At 39.8% G+C, this 27944-nt stretch overlaps 1 protein-coding gene across 1 annotated transcript; it reads right to left on the reverse strand.

The window, feature by feature from the left end:
- On the reverse strand, nucleotides 1–27883 carry LOC109627075 (neuronal acetylcholine receptor subunit alpha-7-like). The gene is made up of 9 exons (XM_020083494.2): nucleotides 27669–27883; nucleotides 17388–17527; nucleotides 15565–15609; nucleotides 14563–14672; nucleotides 7265–7512; nucleotides 5054–5248; nucleotides 4113–4199; nucleotides 1469–1578; nucleotides 1–1357 (listed from the first exon to the last, which is right to left on the reverse strand). The coding sequence occupies exons 1-9, from the start codon at nucleotides 27736–27738 to the stop codon at nucleotides 755–757; spliced, it is 1608 nt and encodes a 535-aa protein (XP_019939053.1). The 5' UTR covers nucleotides 27739–27883; the 3' UTR covers nucleotides 1–754.
- Nucleotides 27884–27944: the final 61 nt, after the last annotated feature.

A 27944-nucleotide genomic window follows, 5' to 3' on the forward strand; every position in this document is an offset into this window, starting at 1 on the left:
AGGGATGGTACATCCTCAGAAAAAAAGTCTGTGTCGCCTTTATCAAGAGTTCAGAAAGTGATCAGTTGGTGTACGAGCTCGCAGTGAGGTGATATTTATACATTTGTATGTGTGGCTTTTGTACATATATGAGAGATGAGATGACTGAGGAAGAGGCAGTGAGGTGGACTGTGACGCCGCATGTGCCGCAACATGCAGTTAAAAAGTGGTTTTAAATGACTCCTGGAGATACGACAATGATATTTACACTGTTTTCTGGGTAAAGACGATTCATCTCTCATTAACCGACATCTTAATTAATATAAAAAAGAAAATCTATGATGTGCACTTCTCTACTGCCCCAGGTATTCCTAACCTTTTGCCTCAAGTCTACCAAGGTGTCTTTACTGTTTAGCCTGCATGACAAAACTCTTTACCTCATATATGAACAAATTGTGTCTGACATTAAGACAGAGTGGGGCAATTCTTGATTTGGAATTTTAAACAAAATGACGTGTCTTTGTAATCAACTGTTTTGTCTCCTGATTTGTTAAATTGACTACATGATTCAGTTACTTGGCAGATCTACCAGCCTCCAATTGCAAGAGGTTTCTGGAGATACTATAATGTTTCTCATAAAACAGTGCATGTCCCTGCTCCCATGACAATGGTGTGTCCAGATAGTAGGTTGAGGATTCCTTTACCCTTCGGCTTCACCTATTCTTTATGTACTTTTGAACCTTCTTTATTCCCTCTCTTCTGCTGCAGCAGCCAGCTATGTAAAGTCCTTGGAAACAGCCTCTATGAAGTTGGGCGCTGACATGAGAATGGTGAAGGTGCAAATGATAGAGAAGAGAGAGAAGGCCACCAGGCACAGCCGGTCCACCACCGCTGCTGCAAACTTCCACTCGCTGCAGATGGCCTCTGCCTCATCCTGGTCCCGGAATCGCTGGGCTATGTAAGACACCTCCTCCAGGATATGTTGGATCTCTGGTGGGGGAATGCCAACTCCCATCCCGAGGCCTCCAACGTTGCTGCTGATTCCTCCAGTAGGCTCGGCCTCGTCGCTGGGGGTGCCATAGGCACGTCCACCTAACACTACCCCGGAGTCGCTGGAGGGTGGGCAGTGTGGGCTCTCTATGGGGTGGTAATTTCCAAAGTAGAGGCTCATTGAACCGTTTGAGGTGCCGGTGGGGCAAGGGGGGCATGTCTGTGAGAGGGGAACGGTGAGGCTCGGTACTGTGCCCATCTCTATGGAGCTGGTGCTGGAGTGGTGCTGGGAGGAGTGACGGTACTTGTAATTGGGTCGCTTGCGCTCATCTCCGGGTTGTTTCATACGAAGAAACCAGGCGCACCAGTTTAACAGAACCACCCGAACCTGAAAGGAGAGAGTACAGCACATGTGCACAATGTCCACTCATTCATAAAGGCAGAGGTTTTCTGTCACAGTAGTGATAATTACGTGATAAAATCAGTTTCAGTCACTCACCCACTTGGGCATCTTTCCTCCATGAGGGTCATGATGATGAAACTGCAGGACGATTACAGTCACCACCACTGACATTCCCACAATCATCATGGTGCTGGCAAAGTACTGAGCTGCAAATAAAACAACAAATCAAATGTTTTTAATTTTAGTCTTAGTTACAAATTATGTCAAGCTTTTTTAGGTCATGCTCTTTCCCTTTTCAGTCGCCCTTTAACTAACTCAATAACTCTACTACATAGCCAATAGCAAACATAAACTAGCAGGTACAACATTAACCTTGGTTCCAACAAAGTCCCAAAAATAGGTTGATTTCATGCCCAAACATGAAAAGAAAACAAGTGCAATAAGTTACATTGCCAGGGGGCAAAGATGCCCACTTGAACCCAGACAGGGGGAATAAAATCTGTGCAAAAATGCGACAAAATAGAGAATAGGGGTAAACAAACCAAAAAACAACAGCCGAGCAGAGAGAGAGAGACACAGCAGAAGAGGGAGTAAGGGAGATTAGTTCTGGTTCTGGAGGGATGTTTTCACCCGCATCAGGGAACAGCAGGGGAACATTAAATGAATGCTGTGCACTGACGCACACGGGCATGCACGCACACACACTTGCACGCGCACACACACACACACACGCACACAGTATATCTAAGTTCCTGCCGTCCTTTCTCTTGAAGAAACTGTGAAGGTAAAGCAAACAGCTAAAGTTGATGACAGTCACTGAAAGTCAAACTTTCAGTCAAACTTTCATTCACCTCATGTCAGGGATGTGACCTTGTTTATCAGATCTGGGAAATAAAAATGAATGGATAGAAGGGGGAGCTTAAGGAAAAGAGGTGGAGGAGAGAATAATAAAACAAAGAGGAGAGAGAAGAAATAAGAGCCAGAAATGGTGTTTAAGGATATGTTTATGAGAGTTGGAAGGACAGTGTGTCCTGACTGCTTTGTGATCAGTCATTAATGACTTTATGGATACAGTAACGGAAGCATTGTTGTTCATGGCTGCACTGACTACATTAAAGATGAATTAAAACGGACTGAGCCAAATGGTTTTGGAGATAGGTCTAAATAAATGAACTAAATGAAAATGAGCACACTTATGTGGTGATTAGGGTCTGATGATTAAAAGACATGTGGCCTGATTCTGGCAGTGGTGCTGAATTTTCATTTACAGTTCAAGCAGCTACAATAACTCACATTCCCATTCAGCCACTGTGTTGTAAAGGGACATGAGTCATTTTAACAAGGCTACTAAAAGTGTCCCAGTTGGCCTTGTGTTTAGGTCATGGGAAATAAAAAACTGATTATTCACTTTAATTACTATTGATGACACATTTATCAGAGGGCAGTGAGCTTTAACCATGTTCAGCATGACCAAACTCTAGTAAATACACTAATGATACACTATTAATACTTTGGTTATATTTATACTATATCTCACTTTGACCCCATGGAACTGATCTCTTACATGACACGGAACAAAGGACACATGTACAAGATAAAAGCATAGACTGTATATAAAGATGGTTGACATGGCCGCTCCCCAAAAGTGAAGCCAAATCATCTTCATCAAACCCACAGTGGCTGGCTACAGTATAGGTCACAAACCCCACCTCCTATATGTTAGCGGATGGGACATAGACCAAAAAAGTCAAAAGTGCACAATGTTCTGTGGTTCTCTTCACGCTGATGTTTGTCCAAGCCTAAATGTTTGCTACCGGAAGTAGCGATTCCACCACGTACCCCGAGAGCTTGTGAGCATGAACGCAGATCCAGAGGACGATGGTGTAAATGACACTGGTCTGAGTCGAATTTGAATATTGGTGCTTACGGACACTTGGATGACGCCACAGGAGCAGAATGCAGGCATTTTCAGGTTTTTTTTATGTTTGAAGAAGGAGTCACCAGTTACTTCAATTGTATCGGATTTGGCTGCAACACCGTTTACTCCTGAAACTCCAGAAGTGTTTTGTGGATTCAAACACTTCACCCACCCCTCCAACATATGTGGCATAGTGGTGAATAGATCATGACTGAATTCAATTTTTTTGTTGAACTATCCCTAAAATGTTAAACGCCTCTTCCACCATCTTGGTCTCTTCATCCTTTATTGTTTATATTCTTCATTCCTTTCTTGCTTTCCCATCAGAAAACCAGACATATATCACAGCATATTAACAGTACTGACAGGTTTAACTCTGGCCACCCAATTTACTCCATCCACCATCCGGGGAGAAGTGACAATGATGTATACAAGCCCTCAGGCTTCTCAAGCCAAAGCCAAAGCCCAGCCCAGGCCAAAGAGGAATTTTTATTTATTAATTTTCAGGAGAACATACAGTATACAGTATTTATAGCGATAAGGAAATTCCCCACATTGAAAACACTCAATAATTGATGCATGTTTTATATTACTGATGTTTACTAGAAGTGTTAGAAAGGCTCAGATGGACACTCACATTTTTACTGTAAATACTGTATGTCAGTCCTGTCTATGTATAAATTGACTAAATCAATATTACATTCACTTAAGTTTGACTGTTTCCCAAGGGATATCTTTTCCTAATTTGTAGTTTTTTTTGCAAAATGCAATGATGACTTCCCAGTGTTAATACATAGAGACATAGACATAAAAATAACCCACCGATCAGAGGAACCGAGTCGGACGTAGCCGGCATGATCTCTGCGACGAGAAGCATGAAAACAGTCAGCGAGAGCAGCACTGTGATGCCTTGAGGGCGAGATAGAAAGACACACAGGGACAGAGAGAGAGAGAGAGAGAGAGAGAGAGAGAGAGAGAGAGAGAGAGAGAGAGAGAAGAACATGAGTATTTACATAATGATGTGATGAGGGTCACTCGTATGTGAAATTATTCCTATAATTACTTATGTATGTAATCAGTTATGTTCTCAAGACTACAGCCATTTCTCAGCTCCTGGCTCATCTGACATATCTGAGGTAGCTCTGACACTGTAACTGGTGGCTGCTCATCCACAGATGGTTTTGCATCGAGTGTCAGGCACTGAGGTGAATCCAAAATGGTGGTGAGCCTCTTATTTTGAAAATCAATTATTTCAAGTTGATTTGACGTGTATTCACAAGGACGTGGTTGAAGACATGTGTTTGCACTTAAAGGCGTTGTGACTGTATTTTCATTCACTTGCACTTCTTTCACATACATTTGGTGTTTTGGTCTTGTTGTTTGAAAACCCTATCAGTGAATTTATTTTACTTTTTAGATTCCCTGCATTTAAATGATGAAATGTTGGATCAATAACACATTTTTCAAATGTCAAGAAGCCAAAATCATTTCATCAAAGAGCCAAAATAATAATGAATTTTTCAGGCTGTTATTGATATTGATCATTCGGAAAGTCTGATAACTACATATTGGCCGATTAAAGTCTTTCAAACTTAAGCACAAAATGTAATTTAATAGGCTTGGAATTCATCCATTACATGTATATAATCGTAAATAAGACACATTTATATACATTTAGATTTATGGATTTTACAGTGAAAATCTCACTGGTCCAGCTGGATACAAAGAATATGTGTGTTTGTCTTTCGGCATCCCACTCTTACCCAGAGAAATCTTTTCGCCAGAGTCTGCAGGCAGCAGGAAAACCAGCAGGGCCAAGCCAGAGATCAGCACACAGGGAATAAGCAGATTGAGTCCATAATATAAAGTCCTGCGTCGCATGGTGACTGTAAATGTCACATCAGGGTAGGGCTCCTTGCAGCACTCGTAGTAAAGCTCATTACGTTTTGCTGGCACACCTGAGGGAGAAGAGAACACATACATATATGTTTTTTCAATTGAAAAAGGTTGAAAAAAAAGTAGTGCAGCGCCTGTCAAACTACAGTGTGACCTTGACGATCTGATCAGGGACATTGTTAATGTTAATAATAAATTAATAAATGAAAGAATCACTGTCTGTCGATTTGCTATAGAAGCATTGATCTAAAAAACCGTAGACACTGAGCTTCACAGGGGCCGAGAAAATCTAAGGACAGACCGAAGCTTCTGGATTTATTAGTAGGTCTAGAAAATGCCTGTTCAAAATGTGGCTGTCGGACATTGTTAGAAAAAGGGCCTGAGGAAATGGGTTTTATTTAGAAATTCACAAATCATCATCACAACTTTCTTGTTATGTCACTGATGACGTGGTGATGCAGCAGGTGCAGTTTTAACTTCACATCAAAACTGCACTTCACTGGGTCCATGACATGGATTGGATGAGTGATTGGTGAGAAAACCGAAGGACGGAGGGACAGACAGATAGATGGACAAACAGATTTCTGTAATTATCAGTAGATGTTCCGTGAGCCAGAAAATGACGAAAGTAACAAAGCTGAACTATAGACCAAAAATTCCTCCCTGAGAAATTTTTGAATACGCCGGCTCGAGAGAGAGCCTCTTTCAGCGCGCGCATATGCGCACCCGAAGACATCAGCTGAGGCTACCGGTTTCAGAGAGACAGTTGATCTGCGCATGTCGTCGATTCCCATGTTTCCAGTAGGAAGTAATAAAGTCAACAGATGAATTGAACCACACTGCAGATTTCATTCTTTGTGGCAGGTTTTATTTTTGTGTTGTGCTGTAACTATGCCCACAAATTCCGAAGCCAGACTTGCAGTTTACACCATTACAAATAAAACGAAATTCCAGAGAAAGAACAAGTAAAGCACCTCTCACAGTCGCTTTGTACAAGAGAATTCATAAATCAAATAGAAATACTGACTATGCAAACATTTTTTAAATCAGCTTCAATTTTAAATCAAAGCATGTGGTTGCTATGGTGATTGAAACACATAATGATATGAGGGAAGTTTTTCTAGTCATTGATTTCAGTAAATAGTGTTTTTACTGTAAGTCATTAGGTTATTTTTTGTGTAAAAATAAATAAATAAGGAAATAAATAAATAAATGTCTTAAATGTATTTCCTCATGCATTTGTTTATTTACTTATTTATTAATGCATTTATTTATTTGTGTCTTTTTTATGTCTCTTGTGTATGTGCGACCAAAATTGCGGGAGGAGTAGCAGGACAACATTTTAAGGAAGAAGAACTAAGAATAATAATAATAAGTATACAGAATAGTAGTACATGTGCAGGAACACATAATCATTTGTGACTTTTGGTAGTTGAACCTTGGACTCTAACTGGAGGGATGTGGATTGCTGCACTCACATATGTCCTGGCTGCACGCCGGCAAAAAAGTGTCAAACTTTTCTCTCGCAGACCATCTGCTGCTGTCTGACACCCCTGTCCAGCTAAACATCACCCCAGGGGCACCGGTACTTGGATCTGCTGTTCCTGTCCCAGCTGGAAGCATCCAGCTTGGGAGTTCTTCCAAAAATCATTCCAATTCATCCAACTACAAACATGCAAATGATTTCCCACAGTGAAAACCATTAGTATGAATGTATGTCATGATGTACGCAATGTAATGAGACGGAAAATCAAATGGACTTTTATGTATTTGTAAGCACTCTATCGCTTTTAAAATGTATTTGGCAGGTTTTCCTGACCTTTTTCTCAATATTAAATATTTAAAACCATAGAAAATAAGAGATGTAGATTCACAATTTGTACTATGCAGACTGAATATAGCATTTTGTGCATTATTGTTATAAGCCCCTCAAGGAACTGGTTTTCAGTCTCATGAGATGATGGAAAAAATGTTTTTGAGTTAAAACATATGCACTGAATTATACAAGATTCTCAAGTACAGCAATCTACTCTGGTGACAATACCTGCAGTGATAAATACAAACATCAGCTCTCTTACCCACAAGGTCCCACTCTCCATTTGGTATGTATGTGGATGTGTCTACGTCCAGCATCTGGAGGTCCAGCAGCCAACCGTTGTGCGTCCAGGAGCCAAACTTCAAGTCACACTTCTGAACGTCGAAAGGGAACCAACGCACGTCGATGTAGCAGGTGCTCTTTAAGATGCCAGGAGGGATGTACTGGCAGTAACCTGATGCATTGACCAGTACATTGGTGTGGAAGGTAGCGTCGAACCGCTCATCCGCACTGGGCAGAGAAAAGAGAATAATATGTGTGTGTGAGTGTGTGCACTTTAAAACGATTTTTACATCAGAACAATCTACAATTCATTTGAATAAGGTCTTATTAATTTGAAATATTGCATAGAGATGACTTGTCACGAAAAATAAACATATGAAAGAATGTAGGGCATTAATGGAAAACATTTTTATTTTATCAACAAACCAAGAGACCGCACCTTTGTGGATGCATGGACACCAAAGCCACAACACAACTTGTTGACATTCCGACACTTTAAGTCATTCCTACATTATTACTCTGTCGTCCTGGGTCGGACCACACCCTCAGCCTTCATTGTGATCTCAATTACACACCTGTAAAGTTTCCAGACTGTATCAGAGACAGAGCTATCTTAGTGAGGACACTCATTGGCATAATGCATTCCCTAGCCCCTTACCCTAACCATCCAAACTGAATGCCTAACCCTAACCCTTAAACTAACCTTAGTTCTAAAACCAAGTCTTGACCCCCAAACAGTCCATTAAAGGTGGGTCACAAAGTGAGGACCTGCAAAAGTGTCCTCACTCCATATGTTAAAGGCTAAAACACATACCTTGACAACAGTCTCTGCTAAACAATCAGAAAATCATGCAACATTCAGGGAATAAGAACTATTAAATACCCACTAATTTCACTTTTCAGGAATAAACTTAATGATGCAACCCGGTTTTTGCTAAATAAACTTTTTAAACAAGTTTTAAATATTGTCCATGGGTGGGCTTAGGAAGGAATCTCTTTGGACTTTGAAATAAACATGAAACATGAAATAAAACTGAGGGGACAAACAGCCCTCATAATATAACAGTAAAACATTAACATTTAAACGTTGATATCCTCCTGAGGCTGCTGTAGGTAACGAATGTGTATTTAATAATACATTCTGAATTTACTTCTGTAGCCATTGCTTATATAAGGCATACTGTAATAAAAAAAAACAGAATAATCAAACAGGGGAAATAACTGAGTGAAGATTAAAGGGGCTTTTCTGTACAGCCTGCGAGTCAGGAGGAAAAACAGTGTAAAGCTCATTCATTATATGCAATGTCTCTAAAATACACCTTATACTGTACCTATCAAATATGTTTCGTTACCACACTGACCACCATACACACAGTGAGAAGGCACACAGTATATCTATACATGCGCACACATCAAAGCATGCACACACGCACACACACACGCACAATGTATTCCCCTGTGAGAGAGAGATAACATCAGTATCTGAAATATCCCGGAGCCTCATTCAGTCATGACAAAAGAACGTTGCCTCCATCTTTCCAGAATTCATAAACACATTTTATTTATCCCTTTATTTTCCCAGATTTAGAAATGTACCTTTTTTAAGGGGACGATGATTATTAAGTGTAATTTATTTCTCTAATGTGTGTGTTGATCTCAGCTACGGACCCAGCTGCTGGGGTAAGGATGCTTAAGTTGGCCACTAACACGCTGAATTAGTTTAGGCATTACTTTATCAGAAGGTGTGTGTTTTACTGCAATCTCACACATCACAGCACGTACTGTTCCAGTTATGTACATGTACAGAGCAAAAGAATTTGTGTCTAAAAAAAAAAAACAGTTGGCTTATTTAATCAGGAGTTTTGTGGATAAATGTTTTTCAACAGATATTCGAATGTACACATTTTTATTATAATGGACACGACTGGACAAGTGATAGCCCTGGGAGAATGGTTGTGTTCGTACAGCACTCACACACACAGGAGAAAGAGTACTGTGGACGTCTGAGACTAGGGACAAGGTGTGAACAGAAACTAACCGACAGTGACAATAGTGGCAGTGACAGGTTCCTGCACCATGGGACATGAGTCACCGAGCTTTTCTTCTCACTCACTCACTCACTCAACACCTGCTGCTGCCTACATACACACACTTGCACGCACACACACATGCACACAAACCCATACACACGCCTGGTAAAAAGAGGGAAGTGACAAAGTGTAACTGAGGCTGAAAGAGAGCCATGCAGAGTAGAATGAATGGTCACATACCATTAACTAGAATTACGACTTTAAGGTTGTGTGCCTTTATAGAAAGACATTTACAACACTTTTTGATGTCAACATGGACTTTTTGTCACAATCAGAGAATCAATTATTCAGTTATGGCCAAATAACTTTGACCTTCACCTTTGATGACCAATATCTGATAAATTCAACCCTCAATCCCAGTGAACGATTCCTGAGATATGTAATGACAACAGACTGACGTATGAATGGACAGACAGACACCTGAGAACATAATGCCTCAGGCCACAGCTGTCATTGACGCAGAGGCATAAAAAACATAATCTTGTGAGATTATTAAACCAGACTATGATGTAATATCGCAATCATGATGCTTAAAATAATTTTTAATACTTTTGCTTGATGCCTGCTAACAGGTTACACAGGCAGACACAGCAACAAGGAAAAATATTTGATTCTGATATGTTTGACTTTATTTCTTTGCAAACATGTTTTCTTGGTTGATTTTCAAATCAGATGGATAATAAAAACAAGAGTATAATAATCCACGAAGAAAAGCAAACACCTTCCCTGTAGCTTTTTTGCCATTGACAGTTCACAGCTACTGTGGGTCAGCAGAGAGACACATCTATCCATGTAGATTATGTCATATGTCAAATATAGCAGCAAAGTGAACAGCCTCAGGCTGTCCTGACATTAGCCATTCTGTCTGACAGCCTGAAGCCTCTGAGGTTAACAGACTGCACCAGGAAGCCTCAGGCAGCATTTACCGTATTTTTGTAATTTACATTGAGATATATTTATTAATGGGGACAGAGGCAGAGAGCATGTACATATATGAGCAATGCTGAGTGGATTACTTATACACATCTTCAAATTATACTGTAAGTCAGGGAAGGGAGTACAAAATGTGTTGTTAATAAAGTGTTACATTACAAACTAAAACTGCCTTTGGCTGGTGGATGCTCACCTTGTCAACTAAGACTTTTATTTATAGGACAGTAACGACACAGGATACCTTCAAACTGCACATTAGTAAACCTTTGTAAACGATACTGCTCATCGTTCTGTGATCAGCCAAGTCATTTGTTGCAAATATTAAGGTTGGTACTTTCACATCTTCGGCCTGAGCTCTTTATAAACCTGGATGTCTTAAGGACAGTGTATTTTAAAATTGTATTAACAGAGCATTTATTAATTTAAGTGATCAAAGAAAAGGCATCAAATCTGCCCATCTGTCTCTTCGTTTAGCCATCCAAAAAAACTGAAAACCCCTCCAAGTATCCATTTATTCAATGAATTCTCCTCTCGTCTTTATGGCCTGTCACACTGCTTTTGTCTTTGTTGTACATCAGTCTTCTACGCTGGCAGAATTAGGATTCGCTCTGTGGTTTACCTGAGTTGAGCGTCCTTCATGTGCCTCATCGATCCCCAGTCAAGTGAGACCATTGACTTTCCCCTCAAATGAAAAGAGGAGGTCAATGGCTTGCAAAGCTTTTTCAGATCTGGATATTATTTATACAAAAACAATGCATAATGCAAACACACATGCATACTCACATGCACACTGGCTGTCAACATTAGATTTACAGATGGTTCCATAGACTCCACAGCCCCACTGTTCCAGAACTGAAGCTAAAATATCCTGGGTCTTGGATCGATGATGTAATTTGGTGTCACAGTCTACAGTAATCTAGGTTGAAGCCGTGGTATCGAGGTTGAAATACACACACTTGCTTTTAAATCAAAAATAACATCTGCAAGATCCTGTTGAGAAGAGCCATATGTTTCTCTGTCTGTTCTCACACACACACGCACACACACACACACACATGCACGCACACACACACACACACACACCTAATTAATTACCCTAAACAACTCTAAGCTCCCATCTCACTAATACGCAGTAATACTGCAAACAGGGGAACACTAGTTACGTATATACGAATAAATAAAGACAGAATAGTCTTTAGCACCACACAAAGACACACACATTCACACACTATCTCACAATTACACACCAGTAATGGCCATTACTCAGTGGTCCATCAGTGCACAGCCAATAACACGCTAGTCTTACTGTGTTGAATAGAGGATGCATTCTCTCTCATTAGCATGCTGTTGAGACAAGCTCTCACCATAAATCCAATCATTCACTTCTACAGTTTTAAAATGAAGTTACTGATGAGCGAGTTCAAGGAAAGGAAGAGTGAGATGTAAAAGAAAAAAGCAGATATTGTCTCTGAGTCATTAAGCTCATACTGAAATTTCAGTTGGAAATCTCTCATATTGCTGTTCAATTTTTCACCTCATTGTGTCAACACTGAACACAATCATGTTTCACGCTCGTATGATCCATACTGTGAGTCATGGATTTACCATCAACACCACCAAGATGAAATGTCATAATTGACAGCTGAGGCTGACTCACGATTGGTCGAGCACGTGTATTATGACCTCCACACCACGGCTCCATCCCAGATCACTACTGTGCAGAATCTGTTGCCAAATGATGTCATAGATGCAACATGGCAACACTCTTATCTTGTGTGGGATTACCTGACTTTTTTTTCTATTTCCCCCCTGATCTGTAATAACGTTCCTCTTTGGAAAAGCAAATTAGTAAAATGTAACAGTATTTTTTTAAGAGGATCGAGTTGTTGTTATACGAGCAGATTTTGAGCAGTTGGCAGAGAAACGCTCAGCAATAGAGAAGGTGGTTGAGCAACTATAGAAAGACATAAACAGGTGGAGTGCGAGAAGGAGAGAGTGATGCTCTGACACTTTGATTGACAGAGACAGGCAGATGGGATGATTTATAAAGAGGAGTCAGTGAAGGCTGGGAACGATAAAATACTGAGGGAAAGGGTTGATTTAATAGAGGGAATTGTAGTGAGACAGTGAGTTATGACGGAGAGACAGAAGGAGACACGAATAGAATGAGATGAGAAGAGAGACGGTGAGGAGGGATGTGGGATGGAGGGAGAGGAAGCATAGGATAAAACACAGAAATGGGGGAAAAAGGGGGTGAGAGCACAGAGATTAGGTTTGGTAATCCCGGCAGGTCTGAACGCTGAGCTTTTAAAATTTGGGTTAATACCCCTGAACCTTTTGTTTTGTCCTCGTGTTCCCTGTAATAGTGTTTGTGTGTATTGGGGGAAATGTAGACACAAGGAGAAACATCAGGGGCTCCTCTCTCATCCACACAGTAACATCAGTGAAGACAAACTGAATAGCTTCTCTTTTACCCCCCTGTAAATGTTGAAATCTATCAAATCTTCAGTTTTACAGTGTGATTATCTTTATCTTTGTTACTGTATCTGTCCTCAGTATCTCGTCATCTTTCTTCCCCCTCTGTCTCAGGTTATATCATCTGTCTCTCAGTCAAGCATGAAAACGTAGTGTAATTAGTTGTTTTGCAGAGAAACAACTGGCCTACATTTCTAATAGACTTGAGGAATCCTTGCAAAGAAGTGTGAAGAAAAACACGGCGAAAGCAAACAGAAAAATCTGACCTGAATTACAAAATGCAATGAGCTTGATTAACCTCATTAATTAAGATAAAGACCTCTTCATTACTGTCTCAATGTGCTACAAACACACTTATATTTAACTGCAATACAACGAATGACCTGCAGCATTTTGAACTCTCTATACCTTTTTGTCAGCTTGACACTCTTTACCAGCCAATGCATTACAATTTAGTCTGATTGACAGTTTGAGCTGAGACCAATGGTATCTCACTGCGGACAGAGGAATCTGTCTGTCAACTTCAACTTGACAGAAAGGTGCAGCGCCGACTGAAGATTTTTGATAAGCTAAAAGATCTATATGAACCCAAAGCAACCATCCTACATCCAAGAAGTGCATTGCTGGACTCTTCTCGGGCCACACTTTCCCTTCATGCTTGAGACAAACTGCTTTTCAAAAGAAACTCACAATGTTAAAGAAAGTGAAAAAATAAATCCTGGATAAGCGCCCTGATTCAGATCCACACCAAACTTTAAAGGGTTCTCTCCTGACCCATACCACATCTTTGCACAGTTTATTCGTAATCGGTCCTGTCGTTTTTGCGTAATATTGCTCACAAACAAACAAACACTTTGCAAACGCAAAAGACAAAACAGTTGCAGAGGAGTAGACTTTTAATGAAAGTCTCAGGTTTTGACTCAAATAACAGCACAGATGTTAAAAAACAAAAGGACTACATTAGTGATCTTATATCGAACTGTGCTGAACTATGCACTGCACTTAGATGCAGCGCGGCTTAGTTATTATGTAATGGAAGCTGTGACATCATCAGTAACATCATGGATTGTTCGGCTGTGAGCTTTCAAGGAAGATAGAAGCTGGATTAATGTAAGCCAAGCAATCACCCCCTACTGACAGAAACAGTTTGTATGGTCACAATATTTTTATATATAATAAAATATTTAGCAGATGATGGGAGGAGAGTAAGATCTCTTCCAACTTCACAAGAGGAAACTTTAAATGATCAAAATATTTGCCCCCTTACTTTTTTCAGTGCATAAAAAAGGCTACAGGTAGATAATTATCTCTGGTTTGTTTGACGGTCTTTGATCATCAGCAGATATCAGAGATCCCCAGCAGATGTAAGAGACATATCACATGTGCGACTTAGCATCACTGGGTGTTTCAGCCTTTTCATCACAAGACACCCTCTGCAAAGGCAGGCCCACCACAGGCTGATCAGACCTGGGTGTGCGTCCATAACCTCAAGGAGCCCAGTTGGGGTCTTTCAAAAATAGCTTTTTCAGTTCTTCTTCTGGAGCAAACTGTCATCGGTGACTGGATGATATAGAGAGACTGATTTCTGACACTGCTATAGTTTGTGGGGAATTGGTTATGTGAGCGTCAGAAGGATTAGAGCAATATCTAATTCTTCTCAGAAATATAAATAGTCTGGATTAAAACAGCTATTGTATTAGATCAGACAACAACAAAACAGACACAACTTTTAAAGAGGAAGTCAACTGAAGTCAGACCATAAGCAGCAGCCAGTACTAACCTGTTGTAGAGGAGGATGTCAGGGGTCCAGATCTGGTCTGAAGGGAAACGCAGGTTCTGGACACCAGGGTAGTTTTCTGGATTCCAGCTCAGGTAGATATCTGTCCAGTACTAAGACCAGAGGAGAGATTCTGACTCCAGACTTTGAGGTGATGGTATATTTTTTTACAATGTTCTGTAAAAACCCATAATGTGCAATGTCTCGCTGAACTAATCTAATTGAACTTTTACAAGAGAATGATACTTTCCCTTGAAATAAGATGAGCTGCCTCTTGCCAAGAAGAAAATGAAAATGGAGGGGAGCAATGATTCTTTCAGTATTTACTGTTTCATAAAATTAAACAGTAATTCTTTTCTTTTTACTCTGACTATGTAAAGGCTTTCTTTTCAATCCTGGGCAGAAACACATTAAAATAACAGCACTAGAAGGGACGGAGAAAGTTCCTTAAAATGGTGTTTTCTTTTGAAAACATATGACTGATGCACGGTTAAATTTGGTTCAAGGCTACAAGATTTTTTATTCTTTGGCCTTATGTCCAGTCACAATCAAGCTGACGGCCACTTAATATGCTGCACTCTTCCTCCCTCCTCTTCTTCCTCCTCCCTTTATCCCACTTTCTGCTTGACAAGCTGCCTGAAGTGATGATTGAGCATGCTGATGCAGGCATTGCACAAACACAAACACACACACACACACGTTACAGTATTGAACATAATTGCTGATAGCTTGAAAATACTTGAATGGATGAGCTAACACTTACTTATGTTAAGTGAATATACAACAAATATTACACTATGCATATTGGTTTAATTATAAACATCCCTTGTTAGTCAGTACACAGTTTAACTTCATTACCATCGACAAGTTCTTTATGCAGTAGTACAAGTCTGTTTGAGGAACACAGTCACACAGTCTTTTAAGAGACGACTGTGTAATAAAATTGTAGATATGATTAAAGCCCATTATCTTGGTTATAATGTGCTCTTATCCAACTCGACTCACCAGCTGCAGCCAGGCATTGGTCATCAGCACTTGGTTCTTCTCATCCTGACAAAGAGGAAGAGGAAAAGAGCTTTTTTCTTTTGTGTAAGCGATCCCAACCAGGCCAATCTATGTGTGTACATTTTCTTTCTTGTATCATCATTCTGAAACTTTCACTCACCATAGAAGTTTTAATACTAACAAAATGAACTCACCACTTCCAAAACTCACGACGGCCTCTCTCAGTGTTCGCCACAATGACTCAGTTTTACCAAAGTTTATTCAGTTGGTTCCATTTTTGTTTGCAACATTGTTACTATCGATGCTAAAGTGGTCATTTACTTGCATTGAATCGTACATGTTCTAAGGAGAATTATATAAGTAGTTTTTACAGACGATATTTTAATTTTATTACATCATTATAACCTATGTTTACACAGAGGACAGGATGAATAGACAAGACTTGTGATACTGACAGGCAGACAGTATATGTGCAATTTATTGTATATGGTGAAAAGAGTGCTATTTAGTTTTTTAATTATTGATCTTGATGTATTCTGAGAATCTGATTGTATTTTTTGATTTACCAGTCTATATTGTACTAGAACATATACAAAAATATAGGAAAGTCCACTGAAGAATACTTTTTATGATTTGTCATACATTGTTTATTGTTACACATTAAAAACCTTTACCAAATAATACATTTTAAGTGTTTTCAAATCCTACTTTGCATAAAGTATTTGAGATATTATGCAGCTCGCTCCAGCTGCGAGGTGGAACTAGCATTTCTGAAGCATCAGAGTTTCTCTGCTCTCAGCGTAGAGTTGAAGATACAAAACAGAAACACCTGCACAAAAAGAGAGAGGGCAGCCCCATATCCCCACTTCTTTTTTTTCATTTATCTATCCGTCTCTCTCTTGTTGCTTTTCTGAGATGAAAATGAAGGCGCCTATGGCAAACTCATCTATAATGTGTTTCCTGGAAGTAGATGACCCAGAGGATGGAGTCACAGCTGAGAGTAATGATTGGAAATGTGGGTAGAAACAGAGATTTCAAATCACCCAGTGGTTTCTCTCTCTCTGTGTTTGTATGTTAAAAATGTTATGAAATGATGAAAACATATCTGTGTCATATATAATTTATAAGCTCAAAATATTAACTTCACTCAAGGTCACAATGCCTACAGCATTTTTGTGAATAGTGAGTATATACACAATATACAAACTGACACAGACTTTACTTTTCTTAATCTACTTGAAGTAAAATATTTACTGTCTGAGTCTGAATCATATCTATTTGTTTTTCATAGTTTAGATGTGACTAATTAGCACTGTGTCATGGCAACAAAACCACACTGTGTAAATGAGAATCTAAATAAACATGAATCATTCCTCAACCGTCAGACAGATTAGACAACAACTTCCAGAAACAAAAACAAACAATCCTGAAATTGCCCCACTGTGAAGAGCTTGAAATCCTGGAGCAAGAACACGCACGCACGCTTGCACGCATGGTCTTTATGTTATAATAAGTCAAACGTTAGAAATGAACTACTTCTGCCAACATTCAGCACAAGCTCTTTGGGAAAAGCTGTATAATTTATTATAAATTAGGTTGTGGATGAGAAATGTCTAAATGCATGTGTATGATGTGACTGTACTGAACAGCCAAATGGCTCAAATGTAACACAGGAGGAATTTAAGTTTCCATTAAATCCCATATTCGTCTATACATAACATAAACAACATGATACAAAATAAGACAAACCACATTCTACACCACCAAGAACCTGAACACTCAGCCACAAACACATAAAAAAATAAAACTTCAGTTTCTCTCACCACGTCTATGATCTGCAGCAGAGTGAGGCCAAGCTCCACCAAGATGGCTGCCGAGTCGTTCACCACAGGTCTCTCCAGTCTGTTGTAGTTAGCCAGCAGCTCTTTGTACAGCCTCCGCTGGTGCTCCCCCTGCAGGGTTCCTGCAGGAACGATAGATGAAAGAGAAAAGATGGTTTGTGTTCTTATTTTGAATTCAAAGCATAATCTGTACGTTGTTTAAACATCAACATTTGATCTTGCAGTTCAGGCCCGACCTTGGGTTTTTGTGGTTCTGCCGGACAAAACAATTTCAACTCAAACGTCATGACTCTGATTAAAGTGATAAATCTCCCATCAACGGCCTGCACATATTTCAGTGTCTGTGTTACACCCCTCCAAGCACTGCAGATAGTTTCTGAAGGTCACTTCTTGATTTATAGACACGGGGGGTACTCTCTTTTTGTTTGCATTTTAAAAACCATAAATCCAGAGTTGAAACAAAAGAATTTGTGTTTTGGATTCATCACTCCCTTTCCTGCAAATTGAGCCATGGGAGATATTCCTGTGTACTGAGGCAGAATTCTAATCTGGAAAATAACTTTAATAGTTTCAACCTTTTACCCTTGCTTATCTGGCAGCAGGCTGCAGCTAGATGATAATATGTTGTGGAATTTCAAATGCACCGTCACATACTGTATCTATACAGAATTTGTAGTAAGGTGTTCCAGACTCCCACACTTTACATCCTGTGAAGTTTTCTTCGTTATGAATGATGTATGAGAGAAAGGTCTGTTTTTGAGCTGAAATATTTGATGAATAATGAATAAATAAGCACATAATGTGCTGACATCTGCATATAAATCAGTAGAGTGCATCGTGCACAGACTCACACAAAGTGGTGTGGCTGGGGTCTAGTGTTAAGGTCCATGGTGATTAGGATGATGTGTTTGTTGGCTCATCACCATTATTGATCCTCTCTGCCTAACCTTCCACACACATCCAATTGTCCCAAAATAAAGGCAGGAGTAAAGGCAGGAGCACACGCACACACACGCACACACACACACACACACAGACACAGACACAGACACACACACACACACACACACAGACACACACGCACACAGACACACACATACACACAATGTCCTTGAAGTCACTGATCTCACTATAGTACAAGAACTCACTGTGAGCAGCTGCTATAGCTCAAGCAGTGTTTTTTTCGCACACGAAGGTCAATACAGCTGAATTACTTTTCAGACTGGTATCAGATGTTGGCCACAACTGAAGCTGAGCGTAGAGGTCTGCAGTGTGAATATAGTCTTGTACATCATCCTATGCCGACCCTCACTGTGGGGCATAAAAGCCCAAAAACTGTCTATTGAGCTATTTTTAATGCCGTAAAATAAACAACTCATCACTGATCAGTAGATTTAAAAAAAGTGCACAGCTGGAAACACCTATTAACAACAGTGTAAGGCTCCTTCATATAAAAATACAGCCGATAATCCACCAGAAACTGTGAACAAGTGACACAGAAAATGAAAAGGGAGGAAATGAAATACAGCAATGTAATGTGGATGAGAAACAGTAAGGTACAGCGAAGGAGGGGAGTGTGTGAGCTCGGAGGATGTGTAACAGTGTAGGAGGAGAGGAGTGTGTCGGTGGCCAGGAACACTGCTGATTGGCCCATTAAAGATGTAATGACGAGAGTTATTGCAGAAGGGAGCCTGAGGTCAGAGACAGAGGTGCAACATGAAGCTCAACAGAAACCTTTTCTCTGCCACACATACACACTGTGATTAATACATCAGACCTCATCCTCTCCATCTATGCATCCATCTATCCAGGTTCCACTTCCTCAGGTGGAAGTTGCATTGACGGATCCATGTAGACTTACATCAAAACACGTTTATACCCACATGGACAGATTTACACTCATTTTACAACACAAAACACCTATATGCACAACAGATTCTGCATTTGCATGTAAATATAGCCTGATCTGTAGTTACTTTCCTGCCCCCCTCCTCTCCCCTGTGTTTTATTACAGTGAAATCTGAGCCCAGGTACAAACAAATGTACTAAACTAAACTAATAAAGTCCATGAATAAGAATTGAAAGCTCAGCCTCCATCGCTGCCTCTGTAATAAAACCACGTTCAAAAGGAATTAAGAGATGAAATAAAATAAACCACTGCAACAACCAAACATAGCAGAATACAGTTGGGATTAAGGGATTGATTCACAAGGTGGGAGGAGGAGGAGGAGGAGGGGGTTGTTGTTGTTTATTTTGTTTCCTCATTTTTTTTAATAATCTCGCTCATGAAGACGATATAAGAAGCTGGTAAGAAGAAATTTTTTTCCAAACACAGCGAGGGTTCTCATCAAACAGACTCCAACAGAGGGAAGAAGGAGAGGCGGCGGCGGAGGGAGCAGGTGAGCTGGAAGATTTGTCTCACTGTTCTCTAACATGGTTTTATTTCAAAACATGATGGAAAACCCTTTGGTGAGGTTTTCCTCTTTGACAGAAAGTTAATAAAACTCTTAAACCCTCACATATACTTCATTATCTTTTAATTAAATATGCTCTTTATATGGATTCAGCCAATAGCATGTCATAATTGCTATCTTGTTAATATAAGGGTAATGTGATGCAAATAATAGATTCTGAAAATATACCTCCCTGTGGAAAAAATGTTTCCAAATTTTACAGATTACGATATGGGGCTGCCAATAAATAGCTTCAGAAAAAAACGCGTTCCAATGATGCAATTCACCTTTGACCTGTTGACCTTTTCCACACTGGACCTACATTCATTACTAGATGCCACTTAATAGTTTGACCTTTTGTGTCAAGTCATTAACAATCATAAACACACAACATTTTCATTAAACTTACATCGCAGCTAAAGAGGAGAAAATTAGTGAGTCCCACTATGTATATCAATCTTGTGTGTGTGAGTGTGTGAGTGTGTGTGTGTGTGTGTGTGTGTGTGTGTGTGTGTGTGTGTGTGTGTGTGTGTGTGTGTGTGTGTATGTGTGCACTTGCTAAACACAAGCATCCTAATGATAATCAACTGAAGTAGAGAAGTAGATCCATCTCTGTGACACCATGTGGGTCATAACAAATGTCAGGGGTCAGCATGTGTGAGAGAAGGTCAGTGGCATTATCCAAACGATGAATTATCAGTATAAATGTCAATTATTCATAAATATAACAAAGTTATGGCTAAATCATTTAAAGGTTTTACCATCACAGGCAAAGGCCAGGAGACATGTTATTTCATAGAGAAACAACACAATCATCCAGAATTTCTTACATTGCCATCAAAGAACACAAACTATATCATCCCATTTATCTGTGTGTAAAACTCACACTCATCTTCTCACAACTATTTAAACTGGTAGAGCCTGATAATTTCAAGATTAAAAAGTCTTAGATTTATAGATATACACAGTCATATACTCCTACATCCCTAACACAGGACCATGGGGCTACACTGACAAGTGTCATTAACAATTTCTATCTTGAACAAACAATAAAACAATTTTATATTTTATATCAAACTTTTTTCCTCTCTTTCAGGAGTCACTGTCAATTTTTACCACCTCGTGTGTGCTCATTTAAACTGAACAGAAACAGGTAACACATCACTGTTTGACACAGTTTGTGTCAGTGTGTGTGCATGTGTGTGTGTTCAAACTTTGCATGCACTGATGTGTGCATGTTAACCTCAATGATACAGTACTGTGATGTTGCCCCTGAGCTCCAGGATGTCTGCACATATAATTAGTTCTAGTTTATTAAACAGAACAAGGCTGCCTCTCAGCACCTCAGGGACCCCGAGAGCATCAGCACCCAAGGGGACCTTTTATTTCAGCTCAGCAGCACCTTACTAAACACATTTAACATATTCACAAGTTCTCCTTAGAGATCACAAATTTATTAGACGAATATTAGATATAAGAGCTCTATCGAAGAATATTGAGAGGAAATGAAAAATACAGAGAATTCAAATCTGTAAATCTGCTCTGTGTATCTTCTTGCATTATGATTCATAGCCTGTGGTGGTCGGACAACTTGACCAAGTGTCACCCTGCCGTTTTTCATTTTATACTGGGCTCCAGCCCCTGATTCAACGTTTGTTCAAATACACAGGATATTAATCATTTGGTGTGTGTTTTTGGAATGGGACCCACTCTTTTCTATGCAAATTAGAAGGAGTGCTTTAGCTGACAACATAAAGACAGAAGGGTGGATTAAAAACCGACGAGTCAGGATGAGGCAGCTGCAGCCATGAACCTATTAGAATACAAAGATGGATAATTTAAGAGGTAACAATTATTTTTATTTTATCTAATGGTTTGGTTTGTAATTTACGTAGAGTCTAAATTTCTGTGTTCTATAAAAAGGTTTCTCAATTGATGGATGGATGGATGGAAGGGTGGAGAAAGAAAGAAAGAAAGAAAGAAAGAAAGAAAAAGGGCATTGTAAATTCACACCTCCATATCGCAGTATAAGGCAACAGGATTCAACACACGTTTAAATGTCAAATGCAAATGTGAGTCGATAACAGAAAATGCGAAGCACATTCTATCCATCTTCCCCCACACACACTCTTTCTAGTTTTCCAGATCTCATGTCAGTTCTTAATTCCTGCTTTTATTTCCACAAGCCACAAAAAGTTTGTCACAGCTCTTCACTGGTTCTCCTGTGCATTTTTCTTCTTCTCCATTTTAAATGTACATCTCTCCCTTTAAGCCTTTGTCCGTTTACATCATTCCAAACCTTGTGATATCCCCACTTTGATCCATTTCTCTCCAAATGCCTCTCTCTCTTGTTCCTCCTTTTTCACTCTGTCCTGAATAAACTTGTTTTTCTGCTTTCAGAGTTTTTTTTCATCTTATTTGTAATGAATAAACACACACATTAAATGGCAATTCTTTGTGATATTTTAATAGAGTCACTTAAGACAGAGGGCAAGTGAGGTCAGAGCTGTGCTCCACGAAGTGACATGTGAAAACAAAGATTTAGAGTTTTTATGTGAGGTGGCTACAAATGTAAGTACCTAGTGAAGTAAATGCACTCTAGGACATTATACCCTCTCTCTCCTCCTCACTCTCACAAACACAGATTAACATGCACTGAGACATTCAGTCTGGCAATACTGTCCCATCTGAATATTTTTACTGGGTCAATGTGTTCACATGATGCTTCCAAACACATTCATCAGACACAGGCTATCTAAACACAGACGGCCTGAGGGACACATTGTCCCTCTCCCCTTGTTACACACACAAATACACATGCACACGCTCACACCTACCCTAACCATCCACACCATAACAAATTCTAACCCTAAAACCAAGTCTTAACCCTCAAAAAGCCCATTGAAAAAGTAAAGACCTGGCCAAAATATCCTCAGTTACCAAAACCGTCCTCACTCTGTAGGGTCTATGCTTAAAATGGTCCTCACAAAGATATAAGTACAGGAACACACACACACACACAGAGGGATGATCATGGCTTTGTTCCCCAGTCTTTCTGCCGCACCGATGTACACTGGAGTATGGTTCTCTATTTTAATGTAGGATGGGATTTCAGTGCTGTTAGAATTTAGAAGTTAGAATTATTATGTCACCAAATGTCTAATCGACTTACAAGCCTCAGAGGCATCACTGAAAACAATTAGATCAAACACAACTAGGACACCCCAGTAAACCTCCTCCAACACCCTACCATTTGTTGAAAAAGTGAAAAAAAATCCTGGATCCACTCATTTATCAGTATCCACTTCAATATTTAATGGGCTCTTCCTTGAGTAATGCCTTGAGTGTTAACAGTAACTTCTTTATTTTGATGCTTGTTCCTCCAAAAAGTTTGTAAAACGCAGATATAAAAGTCATAATACAGCGAAACCAACCCCTTATTACTTAAGTAATCTTATTTCACACTGTGGTACACATGCTGGATAAATCTCTACAATTGATACAAAAAGTTATTATCCAGTCTGGAACATAACAGGGCTCAGATCCCAGAATTCTCTGCAACAGAGGGTGTTATGAACCTGGAGGGGAACAAGCTGCACAAAGACACCGCTGATAGACTACTAGTCCCTGAGGGCCAGGACAGTCTGCACCACAGCCAATGCTACACATTAACAGTCTTTCTGATGCAAATATCTAGTCTTAGAGTGAACGTCTGTGTGTATGAGGGGGAAAGAGAAAGATACACACACAATCGAAAGGTCATGTGGAAGGAGTGATATGACTTAAGTTAAACTCCCACAGAAAATTTTGTTTTCCTATTAAATTTGCAAAAAGGAATTTACATCTTGGGATATGACCAATGACACACTATAGAGTGTTGAGGACAAAGTGTAGAGCACAACATGCAGTTTGTTTGCATAAACACTTGCATGTACTTTTTAAGATATAGTAGATATACAGCAGAGAGAGGTCACATTAGACAGCGTACAATTTTTTAAACTAAATGTAACAAAAATAAAACGTACATCACATACTGACACTGCTGAAATGTCACAATAAGCGATGCGTCTCTCTGATATAAAGCCTGTTTGTTCCAGATGTTATTACATTGGTCCCCGCCAAAAAAACGTCCTTTCGAAATCCTGTGAATGAGAGCCCACCACAACAGAAGCATCTATCATGGTTGACCAGCACAAATATTATTTATTTATCTGTAAGAAAAGTACCCAAGGTGAAGAAATAATGGGATTCTGGCTGCAACAAAGTGTGTTTCAGTGTCTGTGTATGTATGTGTGTGTAAAAAGTTCAGTTAATGAAAAGGACAGGAGACTAAAGATGATTCTTGTGTTGGCACCGCAGTTATTGTTATTTGGTTGTGTGTGTGTGTGTGTGTGTGTGTGTGTGCGTATGTGTGTGTGTGTGTGTGTACACGTTTGCTTGTAAAACTAACAAGTTACTCCTACTTTGGCAATGGTCTAGCACCTTATTATTTCACCACTAATTATTTGGAGGAGGAAAGAGTCAGCAGTGAAGTAGCCAGATGTTCAGCAGCTTTAAACCTAGGTGGCCATTCCATTATCTAACACGTGTCAAAACACAGACAGGGAGAGGGAGAGTCGGAGGAATATGATTTAACGAGCACTGATAACAAGAGACACACGACAAAGAAGTTTTTAATAAGGCAGGGAGGACAATGGGGGAGAATTTAATGGCGGTGAAAGTGTCACTGGAGTAAAACCCAGGAAAAATCCTTCAATTGGTCAAGGTTGCGATTTACACTTAGCTTTGATGGGACTGTTTAAGGCAGAAAATGTCAGATTTTACTAGAGGAGTTGAAAAGTACTCACTAGATTTGTTTTTATTCAGTTATCAAAACTAATGTCAGTTTTAATATCATTCACCCCTGGTTTGTCAATTTCATACAGGTACATATAAACTCCTATACTCCTTTGTTTATATTTAAATTTCCTTAGCATGTAAGGCTAGGACTACGACAAGAGGGAGAAAAAGTCAAACATCTGGAATAATTTCCAAATTTGTAAAGATGGCCCTGCAAAAAGTGTCCCAGAAGAAAACAGGTCTACGATTATGCAAAATCACCTGAAAACTGTTAGCAACACTTAAATCCCCACTAATGCTTATGTACAACACTGAAAACAGATTCGTATCCTAAACCTCTCTCTGCACCATCACACCTTCAAATCACAGCTCACTGAAGCTATGAAGTATATAAACAAATATTGACCTAAATATTTGATTTTTATGAGCCTTTTATATATGAATATATACATAATTTAGTATACAATAAAGGAAGACACAGTTTTCATTTGCTGCATTCTGGCTGTGTTGCTTTGTCTTAAGTAGAATTCCAGCTGGTGATACTGAAAGTTGTAGGAAGGGTTTTGAATTACGGCCTCTGAAACCAGCAAACAGCACACAAAAAGGCACGAGGGGGGCCGCAAGTCACTGACAAGGAGAGATTTATAAAATGAGGTATGATGAGGGGGAACAGGGGGCATCCAGGAGACAGAAAGGAGGATGGAAAAGACAGAAGAGGGACAGTAAAGGAGACCACAGAGATGAATTAATGCTGAAAAAGACAGATTAAATCCGTATACCTTTTCTGTAGCTGATGTACGTCTATCTTTTTGTGAGTTTAAATGTGTATGTACATGTGCTCATTACCATTTTGTGTGTTATAAAGCTTAAAATTTCATGTGACTACAGCAGTGGGCAGGGATCAGAGCATATGGTGTTGTGTGTTAATGAAGTTTTCAAAGCACAGATTCATATAGCAGAGATTTATAATCTATGCTTGAAGGCTTGGAGCCCTAAAACCACTGGATGTTTAATCCTAATCCAGGACCTAAGACCTCTGCTGAAGTGCACCGCTGAGTGCATCGCTGTCACATCCATACTGGGATGCTCATTTAGGACGTCCTTATACAGGACCCACAGTTTTAAATCCTTAAGATAACTTGATGGCAACATAACTTGTTGACAATTGTAGCTTTTTCAATCACTTAGACCATCTCACACCTGAGTGAAATGCTGAACAAGGGTTGAACCACACTGCATAAACTTCATGATTAGGTCTGGGAAGGTGTGAAATATTGCTGAGCATGGAAAAACTGTGAGGCAGACAGAGAGTGGAAGAGTCTGCAAGAGTGAAAGTGACAGACGGCGACATGGAGAGAGATGAGGCGCTCCATTGAAATCAAGCAGATGCTACTACAGCATCTGTGCAACTTCAGTCTCGCCAGTCTCTGATTCTCTGAGTGATGAATTTAATCAGTGAGGTGTTAATTGAAGCAACTAAAACTTCAAAAAATTCCAATGGCAAAAAACCACATCTATGCTGAGGATGTCTGCTGTTATGCCATCATCTCTCAACTCACTGTGTCTGTGTGCATCGAGAACGAATAATCACAAAATCATGTCTCTGTTAAAAGGAATCTAAATCGTCCTAAATGTCCTGTTTTGACTATTGTCTTGTGTTTCCCTTGACAGACTAAAGCTGCTTATCAATTGTACACTGAATGTGCACATGCTCGGCCTACAAGCAGCTACAGCCCATCGCTAATCCCCCTTGCTCAAAGCCCCGAGAGCCTCTACTCTCCTTCCAACAGTCAAATGCCATGACACAACATTACAAACAAATCCGTAGACCTGTCCATATGGTTCCCATTTCCACTGCTTAAATTTCTATCTCAAAATTGCAAAGATAAAAAAGTTCAAATCTTGTTCTGAGAGAAAACCCCTTTGATATTTATACTAAGGTCTAACCTACATGACCTGTGAAGCTGTCCATTTCTTTTGCGGTGCTCTCACAACTTTGACAGCAGACAAAGCAGATCCAGAAAACCAACAACTGTCCATAAATGACTGTGCCTCCTGTCCTGTGATCAACCCCCTTTATCTTGCCAGTCAGTCTTTGTTGCCACTATCAAAGCTCAATCTTCCAATCTTGCCTGCAGAGTATAAAACCACTGGCTGAATCAGTAGAGGTGAGAACATGGTGGCAGCTTTGATGGTGGACACACGCACATAAAAGGTTTGATGGGGAATCTTCTGCAAAGCCGCTGCGTCACAAACTGTAAAGTAAACAACCCAGATGGTGAAGCTGCTGCTGCTGATGACGATGATGATGAGGATGATAAGTTGGGGCTTAGGAGAGAATTATGCATGCACATCTCATTGCACATGATCAAGCATACATTAATACTGCTCACACACACATAAATGTGCACAGCATTTAAAAATGACTTAGTGTATTAAATCATCCTTTTAATGGGTCAGAACTATTGAGAAACATTTAGTTTCACGTTCATGTTTTTTTCATATAAAGATTCAGAAGGCAGTATTATTAAACAGAACATTTGCTGACTCTGTAATAAATTAAAATGATTCAGTCCTCCGGGGGCTCCTCTGTGCAAGTCCTCTCCTTCTGGACTTACAATGAAATGTTAAACAGTTGAATCTCCTTTATCCCACAATAAAAAGTAATAGGGTTTTGATTGAAGTAAAATAAAATGCTTCCAAATACAGTCTGGTACAAATATTTCCCAAACAAGTCATTTGTCGAAAAGTGATTCATACAAATATCACACATTTAAACTCATGTCAGGAGTAAGAGACGGATTCAAACTCAACATAGATTTACTTTTACCTCCCTACAGGCAGATTAGTGCTTTAGTTGTTAAAATGATCAAGTTCTCAAGTCCCTCATTAGACCAAACACATGCACTCACTAAAGAAAGTGTCTCAAAACAAAAGAAAAACCTCCACAGCCACTTTTCTCCTCACCTACCTCTGAAAAGCATGGCCGTCCAAACGTAAAACCCAAAGGACCATGCGCCCCAAAACTTGTGGAACCTCATCCTGGCACCGCTCAGTGGACTCTGCCGGCCGCCGGCAGCGGGCTCTCAATGTCGGCTACACAGGTGAAGTGCTCCGGCTCAGTGGCGGTGGTGTGAACATGAGGCTGGAGACAGAGGAAGAGGAGGAGGAGGGAGACAGAGGAAGAGGAAGACTGACAGACCGGAATGAGAGTGGAGTTCAGATAGGCGCGTTCACGCTGCGTCAG

This window comes from Paralichthys olivaceus, chromosome 9 (genome assembly GCF_024713975.1).
Source record: "Paralichthys olivaceus isolate ysfri-2021 chromosome 9, ASM2471397v2, whole genome shotgun sequence".
In the NCBI taxonomy this organism is placed as follows: domain Eukaryota; kingdom Metazoa; phylum Chordata; class Actinopteri; order Pleuronectiformes; family Paralichthyidae; genus Paralichthys; species Paralichthys olivaceus.

Excerpts from the sequence above, each read along its gene's own strand:
- LOC109627075 (XM_020083494.2), bottom strand. The coding sequence starts at position 27,738 with ATGAGGTTCCACAAGTTTTGGGGCGCATGGTCCTTTGGGTTTTACGTT. Across the intron at positions 4,200-5,053 it reads TGGCGAAAAGATTTCTCTGG|GCATCACAGTGCTGCTCTCG; the intron begins GTAAGAGTGGGA and ends CTCGCCCTCAAG. Across the intron at positions 1,358-1,468 it reads GAGGAAAGATGCCCAAGTGG|GTTCGGGTGGTTCTGTTAAA; the intron begins GTGAGTGACTGA and ends CTCTCCTTTCAG.